We start from the raw sequence: 10,194 nt of genomic DNA on the forward strand, positions 1-10,194 counted from the left end.
CCCTGGTGGCACAGTGGTTAAGAATCTGCCTGCCAACACAGGGGACATGGGTTCGAGCCCTGGTCTGGGAAGATCCCACATGCCGTGGAGCATCTAAGCCCATGTGCCACAACTACTGAGCCTGTGCTCTAGAGCCCGTGAGCCACAACTACTGAGCCTGCGTGCCACAACTACTGAGCTGACGCACCTAGAGCCCGTGCTCTGCAACAAGACAAGCCACGGCAATGAGAAGCCCCCGCGCCACAACCAAGAGTAGCCCCCGCTCACCACAACTAGAGAAAGCCCGTGCGCAGCAACAAACACCCAATGTGGCCAAAAATAAATTAATTAATTTTTTTAAAAAATTAAAAATCTATGTTAATCACTGCCATTTATAACATTGTTATTTGTAACATACAATGTCATTAACATTGCATATTTATTTATATATGTTATATGTTTACTATATATATCAACATAACATATACAAATATAATACTTATATTTGTTACATATTTATAATATACACATTAAATGCACATTATATATGTGCTTATACATATTGCATACATTATATATGTTATACATACAACAGTAACAATATGTCATTTATAACAATAACAACGTAAGGGGGTTGGGGGAATGGAGTTATACAGGAGTGAAGTTTTTGTATACTATTAAAAACAAGTTGTTATTAATCTGAAATCACTGTTATAAATGTGAATTGTAATCCTCAAGACAACCACTAAAAACATAACTAAAATATATACAGAAAAAATGAGAATGCAATCAAAACAGTACACTCGAACGTCTAACACAAAAGAAGGCAGTGAAGGAACTGAGTAACAAAAACATATGACATACAGAAAACAGAGCAAAATGGCAATGCAAGCCTTCTATTTGAATAATTTCATTAAAGATAAATGGATTAAACTCTCTAAGAGACAGAGACTGGAAGGTTAAATATAAAAAGTGATCTAACTATATGCTGTCTACAAGAAACTCATTTTAGTACCAAATACACAAATAGGTCGAAAATAAAAGTGTAAAATATATGTTATGAAAGTGGTAACCAAAAGAGAGCTAGAGTGACAATACTAATATCAGACAAAATAAATTTTAAGACAAAAATTGTTAAAACAGACAAAGAAGAATGTTATATGATGATATGAGTCAATCTATCAAGATAAAAAAATTATAAACATATATAACACCTAACAACAGAGCCCCAAATTATATGAAGCAAAAACTGACCAGAAGATGGCCCAACAATAGTTGGAAGCTTCAATATATTTCACTTTCAATAATGAACAGAACTAGACAAAAGATAAACAAGGAACTAGAAAACTTAAAACAATACTGTAAGGTCGGATCTTAACAAACGGCACCGCGAAACAGAGGAAAGCTTCAAGTGAGCTTTATTAGGGAGCGCTCCGGGACCGGGCAAGGTTCACTGGTCCGAGAGAAAGGGGCCAGAGAAGTCGCACCTGGGCGAGGGTTGGGCAAGATTTTATAGGGGAAGAAGGGAAAGGGGTGTGGTGAATCTGGGAGGGCGCAGGGTATTCCTCATTTGGTGGTCTTTTCGGGTATCCTGGGGGACCGTTAGTCCCGCCCCTCGAAAGGCGGGATGGCTGGGCTGGGTTCAAAGTCCCCAGGTCAGTTCCTGGAACTGGGTGGTCCGGAACGTCTCCAGGGCAGTTTCTGGAACTGGGTGGTCCGGAGAATTTCGGTCTGATGCAACCTGTGAATCTGATTGTGTTCCCCTGCCTCGGGCCAGTTGGCCTTACAAATACTATAAACCAACTAGACCTAACAACACACAGAATACTCCACCAAACAAGAGAAAAATACACATTCTTCTCAGGTGAACATGGAATATTCTCCATGATAGATCGTACGTTAGGGCACAAAAAAAGTTTCAAGAAGTTTAAAAAGACTAAAATAATACAAAGCATCTTCTCTGACCACAGTAGAATAAGAAATCAGTATCAAAAAGAAATTTGGAAAATTAAAAAATGTTGAATGAAACAATACACTCTTAAGTAACCAATAGGTCAAAGAATCCATTACAAGGTAAATTAGAAAACACCTTGAAATGAATGAAAATACAACATATCAAAACGTAAGGAATGCAACGAATGCAGTGCTAAGAGGGAAATTTATAGTTGTAAAAGCCTACATTAAAAAAAAAAGAAAGATCTCTCAAATCAATGGCCTAAAATCCCCCTTATGGAACCCCCAAAAAGAAGAGTTACCTAAACTCAAAGCAAGAAGAGGAAAGAAATAGTACAGATTAGAATGTGAATAAACAAAATAGAAGAAAAACCATAGAGAATCAATGAAACCAAAAGTTGCTTCTTTAAAAGGATCACCAAAGTTAACATTTAGCTAAACTGACCAAGAAAAATGAGAAGACTCAAATTAGTAAAATCAGGCATGAAAGTAGAGATATTACCACCAGCTTTACAGAAATAAAAATTATTATAGGAGAATATCACAAACAAGTATCTGTCAACAAATCATTTAACCTAGATGAAATAAACAAATTCCTAGAAACATACAAAGTACCAAAAGTGATTCAAGAAGAAAGGGAATACTTTCTAACTCATTCTATAAAACAAATATTACTCTGATACCAAAGCCATAAAAAGACATCACTTGAAAACTACAGACTAATAATGTATCTTATATGTACATATGAAACAGGAGGGAAGAGGGCAGGGCACAACTCTTAAAGAATGACAGAGGGCTTCCCTGGTGGCACAGTGGTTGAGAGTCCGCCTGCCGATGCAGGGCACACGGGTTCGTGCCCTGGTCCGGGAAGATCCCACATGCCGCGGAGTGGCTAGGCCCGTGAGCCATGGCCGCTGAGCCTGTGCGTCCGGAGCACAGGCAACGGGAGAGGCCACAACAGTGAGAGGCCCGCGTATCGCAAAAAAAAAAAAAAAAAAAAAAAATTACAGAGCCATTGAGGATACAACATAAACTGGTTAAAACCAACTAGGTCCAAGATGGTGGAAGATTCCACTTCCAATAGACCTTGAGCCTCATCATACTGTCATTGTAATACATTAGCATGCTAAATGACACACCCACGGGTGTCATGACAGTTCCGAGGCTGACCATAAAAGGACAAAAAGCGGGTGGCAGCCCAATTCCTAGAAATCCCCGCCCCTTCCCCGAAATAGTTGGAATAATCCTATGAAATTACCCAGCCGGTAAAAACTAACCTCCCCATATTCTGGGCCACTCTCACCTTTTGAGACAGACCTCATTCTGTCTATGGAATGTGTATCTCTATAAATAAATCCACTTCTTATCTATAACTTTGTCTCTCACTGAAATCTTTCTGCTACGAGACATAAAGAACCTGAGCTTCATTAAGTCCTGAGACCAGGTGTGCGATCTCAATCAGAAGACAGTGGGTTCCAGTCCCAGTCTGACTGAGTTTTGGCTGAGCAAAAGTCTCAGCCTGTGGGTTCGAGTCCCATCTGAGTTGTGCAGTTTCAAATAGATGCAAAAGTTCTCCACAAAATACTAGTAAACTAAATCCAGCCTTATATTAAAACAATTTACACCATGACCAAGTTGGATTTAACCCCAAACATGCAAAGGTAGTTCAACTTACGAAAATCAATCAATGGAATTCACCATACTAATGAGATAAACAGAACCACATGATGAACTGTTATTACAGTAAAAATTGAAAAAAAAAATCCAACATCTTTTCATGATACAAACGCTCAAAAATGTAGGAAAAGAAGGGAATTTCATCAACATGATAAAGGGCACCTAAGAAAAACCCACATATAACATCATACTTAATGGAGAAAGACTGAAAGCTTTCCCCCTAACATTAGGAAAAAGACAAAGACGTCTGCTTTCTTGCTAATCATGGAAGTTCCAGCTAACGGCAATTAAGCAATAAAAACAAAGACATCCAGATTTGAAAGAAAGAAGTGAAACTATCTCTATTCACAGATGACTAGATTTTATATCTTGAAAACTCCTAAGAATCCACCAAAAAACCTATCAGAGCTAATAAATAAATTCAGCAAACAAAATCAGCATATAATAATCAATTGTAATTCTATATAGCAATTAACAATCTGGAAATGAAACTAAGAAAACAATTCCAGTTAGAAAGCACCTGAGCATAACTTTATAGTTATGCCCTCTGGCCTCCTGTATCTGAGCTTCCTTGGATTCAAACAACTGCAGACCATGTAGTACTGTAGTACATATTTAATGAAAAAAAAATCCACATATAAGTGGACCTGCACAGTTCAAACGTGTGTACAATGAAAATTACGGAACATTGCTGAAACAAACTAAAGCAGACCTAAGTAAGGGGGAAAACATCCTGTGTTCATGGATAGGAACCCATAATACTGTTAAGATGGCAATACTATACAAATTCAATGCAATCACTCTCAAAATTCCAACTGCTCTTTTGTAGAAATGAATAAGCTGACTCTAAAATTCATATGAAATTTCAAGACCCTTTCAATAACCAAAACAATCCTGAAAAAGGAGAACAAATTTAAAGGACTCAGACTTCCCAATTTCAAAACTTACTAAAAGGCTACCAGTAATCAAAGCAGTGTGGAAGTAGCTTAAACATATAGATCATGGAATAGAACTGATAGTCCCAAACAACCTCATACATCTATGGTCAACTGATTTTCAACAGTCTTTTCAAGAAATGGTGCTGGGACAAACGGATATCCACATGCAAAAGAATGAAGCTGGACCCTTAGCTCACACAATATACACAAATTAACTTAAAATGGGTCAAAGACCTAAGCTACTACAAAACTCTTAGAAGATGAAGTAAAGCCAAATGACCTTGGATTTGGCAATAGTTTCCTAAATATGACACTAAAAGTACAAGAAACAAAAGAAAAACATAAAATTGAATTTTATCAAAATTAAAACTTTTGTGTATCACAGGACACTGCCAATAAAGTGAAAAGACAAGCCACAGAATTGGGGAAAATTTTTGCATATCTATCTGATAAGAGTCTAGTATACAATGGCCACGTTCCCTGCATCGGCGGGTGGACTCTCAACCACTGCGCCACCAGGGAAGCCCTACAAAATCTTTAAGAACACTTACAACTCAACAACAAAAAGACAAGAGCCCAATTAAAAAATGGGCAAAGGACCTGAAAAGACACTTATTCAAAGAAGATATACTAATGGCCAAGTAACACATGAAAAGATGCTCAACATCACTGATCATTAGAGAAATGCAAATTAAAACCACGATGAGATACCACTTGACAGCCATTAGGAAAGCTATAATTAAAAAAAAAAAAGGAAATATAACAAGTGTAGGTGAGGATGTGGAGAAATAGGCAACCTTTTACACTGCTGGTGGTAATGTACAATGATGCAGCCACTGTGGAAAAGCTTGGCAGTTCCTGAAAATGAAAGAAGCCAGGCATAAAAAAACACTTATTTTATTATGCCATTTATATCAATATGAAATGTCCATAATTGGCAAATCCATAGAAACAGAAAGCAGATTAGTAGTTGCCACAGGTTGGGGGGTGGGGGGGGATAAGGAATGACTGCCTAATGAGTACTGGGTTTCTTTTTGAGGTATTGAAAATGTCTGGAATTATATGGTGGTGATCGTTGCACAACACTGTGAATACACTGAAAGTCACTGAATTATACACTTCAAGACAGTTGAAATGAATTTTATGTTAGGGAATTTCATCTCAATTTTTTAAAAAACTACATGAGATAACCAGTTCACACCCAGTGAGTGACAAGGATGTTTAACAACTGGGACTCTCATACATTGCTGCAAGGAACAGTTACTAAAAACTTCTGTAGTTTCTCACCATGTTAAACATTCAGTAAACATATGATCTATCAATTCCAAGAAAAATAAAAGCCTATGTCCACAAAAAGACCTACATACAAATATTCATAGCAGCATTATTCATAATAGCCCCAAATTAGAAATAACCCAAATATCCATCAAGAGGGGATGGATAAACTGTGGTATATTCACAGAATGGAATGCTACTCAACAATAAAAAGGAATGGACCACTGATACATGTAGCAACATGGATGAATCATGAAAATATGTTATGCAAAATAATGGAGATGCAAAGCATATAAATTACATGATTCCATTTATATGAAGTTGAAATACAGGAAAAATTATTTATGATATTAGAAATCAGAAGAGTGGTTACCACTGGTGAAGGGAGATTGGAACAAGGAGTGAAATAACTTTCTGTGGTGACAGAAATGTTCTTTATTTTGATGGGGGGTGGTAATTACATGGATATACATACTTGTTAGAACTCATCAATCCGTACACTTAAAATGGGCGCACTTTATTGTATGTGGATTATAAAACATACTAGAAATTTTTAAAACTTACATGATGAGACTTCAATGGGAGTCTTAAAGTAAACAAGTCTCACTGGGCCTAGCCCATTGCAGGTGCTCAATCAATATAAAAGGAAAGAAAAAAGTGGGCTAGGAAGGTAGGTTGTTTTATAACCATGGCTGGGAGTTCCCTCATGGTGCAGTGGTTAAGAATCCGCCTGCCAATGCAGGGGAAACGGATTTGATCCCTGGTCCGGGAAGATCCCACATGCCCGCGGAGCAACTAAACCCGTGCGCCACAACTACTGAGCCTGCGCTCTAGAGCCCGTGCTCTGCAACAAGAAGCCACCGCAATGAGAAGCCCGCGCACTGAAGAGTAGCCCCCGCTCGCCGCAACTAAAGAAAGCCCACACACAGCAATGAAGACTCAAAAAAGTCAGAAAAAAATCACTGCCAAATATGTATTGTGTAATATCCTAAAGGAATTTACAATCTAGTTCAGAATGTAATACAACCTATGAACCAACTCAGTATCCTTAATAGCTCCGACAGGTACCACAGCAGCCTCTGAATTATACTGTCTCAACGTGATTCACTCTCAAATTTTGAATTTTCCTGTCTTGCTTATTCTCCATTTTTGACCCTTCTCTTAGGTTATGTTCAGGGACTTGATATGCTGAATTTTCCTTGGTTTCCCAGCCCAGCCTCACCTGAGACACGGACTCCAGCGCCACAGCCACTAACCAACTCTATCCCTTCATATGCTTAGCTTGCAAAACTAAGAACTTAATCTCAGAAAAACCTTAGGCCCTCCAATTCACCAGGGTAATGAGACTCTAAAATATGAAAATTAATTAATAACAATAGCAACAGAACACATTCCAGGCAATAATATATCAAGAGCTGGCAAATAAATCAAACTGGACTATTACTGAAGTCCCCAAATGAGCAAGAGATAAAGGCTAAGTCAGGCTTGTTGTGAAAAGGAAAGAGGAACAACTGTGAGCCAGGTGGAGAGGCTTAAGGAAAAGAAATAAGGAAAGTGATATTGCAGAAAAATGAATAAATCCATTTGTCTAGACTCTAGAATAAAAATTATACTTGTATATTCATGAGGCAGTCTGAAAAAGCAAATTAAGGCCTCACTGGATAATTACAGAAAGTTGTGGAGTAGACAGAGCACATTATTTTCATTTACAGATGAGGAAATTGTAGTATGGCAAGGTTAGTATTTGCCCAAGGTCATAAAACTACCTAGGAATAGAGCCAGTACTGAATGAAATTCATTTTCTCTTGATTCACAGTCAAACATTCATTTACTTAGACCATGATTCTACTCAATGTTTTCCAACTTTGTTTAATAGAATTCTTTAACCAACTTTTCACAAGTAACGCTGCCCCCATTTATTTCTTCTTGCATGTGTACCTTTCACCTGAAGCACATCTCAAGACATACTTTAAATAAATCTTATTCTTTGACCAATAGCCCTGATTATTTGCATGATAGTAAGGAGGTTTCTATGTTTACAGGCCATAGATATATGACCACATCCTTCTTCTGGTAGCTACTACAAGATTTGAGTTCCAATAATAATTTTTTTTTAATTGTCCTTGGGTTACAGATCAGAAAATTTCTAACACTGTCCAGCAAAACAAACTTTCTGCTTATTCACAGCTTGACATTATCTCCTGCAGTGCAGTCAAGGGTGTGTCTAAAAGCCTAGGGTGCCACTATGTTACTGTCCTTCCTCATTGTAGTAAATAAGAAAGGTACCTCATCTTTCACTGGAACATAAAATGGGCTTCCTGTTTTTATTTTCTTCAACAGAAACCTATCTTTCCCATATCCCCTAAACCTTCCAAAGACCCTATCTTCCCTTCCTATCATGATAATTTCCTACACTGACAAATTTTTTGCAAGAGTATAGTCAACCCATCTCCACTTCAAGCCTACCATTTTTATCTAGTACTTACCTTAGCCATCTCCTAAAATTCTCACTAAGGAACCAATGACATCTTAAACACCAGAATCGAAGGCCTATTTTTCAAGTCTTAGCCTTTTGGAACGCTTGAAGATGGAGAGAGGCTGATATATAGAGTTCACCAGAATGACAGCACTAACTCAGCTCTCACTCTGTGCCAGGCACTGTACTAATTAAGGTTCCAAAAATGTTTCAATTAATTCTCACAACGTCTGAGAAGTGTTTATTACCTCCATTTTCAGATATTAAAATTAAGGATCAAAATTACCCAAAACCATATAGTTAGTGAAGCCTGCACGATCCCAAAGTTTGTAATTCTGTGACATTTGAAGATTAGTTCCCAGTTCTCTTCCTAACTCTGTGGCCTTTTCTCCGTCTCCTTCACTAGCTCATCATCCTCCGCTCACCACTACCTCTCTTATTTCACATGCTCTCCTGGGCAATTTCCATTTCCTCCCGTGGCTTTAACTACCTTCTACACTAGTGTTTCTCAATCTTTTAAGACTTTTTATAAACATAAAAATCATGTGCTCTTTTGGTAGCTTACATTTTGAAAAGATTGTTTTTCCCAAATAGAAATTCTAGTGTTGTTCAAACTACACCTCCTGCCTTTTAAGATCTGATAACCTCTTAGGCATCACCCCATGACTGAGAATCAGCGACTGGTCTGTATGACGTCTCTCAAATCAGTCTTCCCTCTCCTGACCATCCCCACTCTCTCCCAGACATCTCTCCTGAATTACAAATATTACCCGGTGTCTAATAAAAATAGATCCATTATCGTCTCCCCAAACTAAGATCATCCACAGCAAAACTCATTTCCCTTACCAAACCTGAACCACCTCTTTGTGTTCTCCATTTTGGCTAAAGGTATTACAATCTACCCTTTTCTATGCTTTTAAGGTACCTATCTGTGAAACGGCAACACTGGCACTAACTTCCCTTAGCTACTAAATTAAAAATCAACCATCAAACAACGAGACACTATCGTGTCCAGGAGGTAAGGAATGTAAAGCATAGTACAAGATTCAACGCTTTTACTCCTTACGAAGTTTACGAGAAAAAAACACACCAAAATCCATTTTTTGTGCGTGAAGCGTTTCCCACTTACCAAACAAAATTAATTTACTTTCCAAAACATTTAAATGTAATCCTTACTACAAATCCCATTTTAGAGATGAAAAAGCCTGATATTCAAAGGGATTAGGTAATTTAACCCAAGTTTTACAGCTGGTCGGTGCAAGGTCCAGACCCTAAACCCTAGACTTGAGATTTCAAATTCCCTTTCCTGTTATTGTTGAAATAAACTTCTACACAATAAAACGAAATCTCGGGTGTGCACAACAGAGGTCAACGGAGCAGCGCACGCAAGTACCAGAAAGCACAAGGCATCCTGGACGCGCTCTAGGCCGGGGTCCTCCTTGCCCAACCCTCGCTCCGACGCCCCCCGGCCACTCTTTCCCCGCCAAGACCCTCTGCGGCCTGCCTCCAGCCAGCCCGGTGACCGCGGGAAAACGGCGCTCTGAGACTCGGGGCGCGCTGGGTAGAGGCTGCCGCCGCCGCCAACCGCCCCACCCCAATCTGCGTCCCGGCTCGGCCGTAGCCGCCGCGCCTCCAGCCGCCGGGACAGCCGACCCGGGGGGAGCAAGCGTACCTGGTGGAGGAAACGGCTGGAGGGCAGGCGGTCCCGGCAACCTTAGAAGGTGGGAATGACCTCGGAGGCGAGTTGGTCTGGCTGGCGGCGCTAACTGCATTCACTCCCTTCGGCCACCTCGGGGCCACAAAGACTCTTCAAACCAGTACCGGGTACACTACACCGGCGACGAGAACCCGGGGCGGATCTGAGGGCGAGAAGGCGCAGCAGTGGGTAAGGCGCAG

At 39.4% G+C, this 10,194-nt stretch overlaps 1 protein-coding gene across 2 annotated transcripts in view; it reads right to left on the reverse strand.

Annotated features, from left to right (window-relative positions):
• The window catches only part of SLC25A40 (solute carrier family 25 member 40), a 55,735-nt gene extending 45,600 nt beyond the window's left edge, over positions 1–10,135 (reverse strand). The window contains exon 1 of one of the 2 annotated variants that reach the window (XM_082846384.1): positions 9,971–10,135. In XM_082846384.1, the coding sequence (XP_082702510.1) occupies positions 9,971–10,070 (100 nt within the window). In that variant the 5' untranslated portion in view covers positions 10,071–10,135. The remainder of the gene's footprint in view (positions 1–9,970) is intronic. The other variant, XM_082846383.1, reaches the window with a different exon arrangement.
• Positions 10,136–10,194: the final 59 nt, after the last annotated feature.

This window comes from Leucopleurus acutus, assembly GCF_964270905.1.
Source record: "Leucopleurus acutus genome assembly, chromosome: 9".
Taxonomy (NCBI): Eukaryota; Metazoa; Chordata; class Mammalia; order Artiodactyla; family Delphinidae; genus Leucopleurus; species Leucopleurus acutus.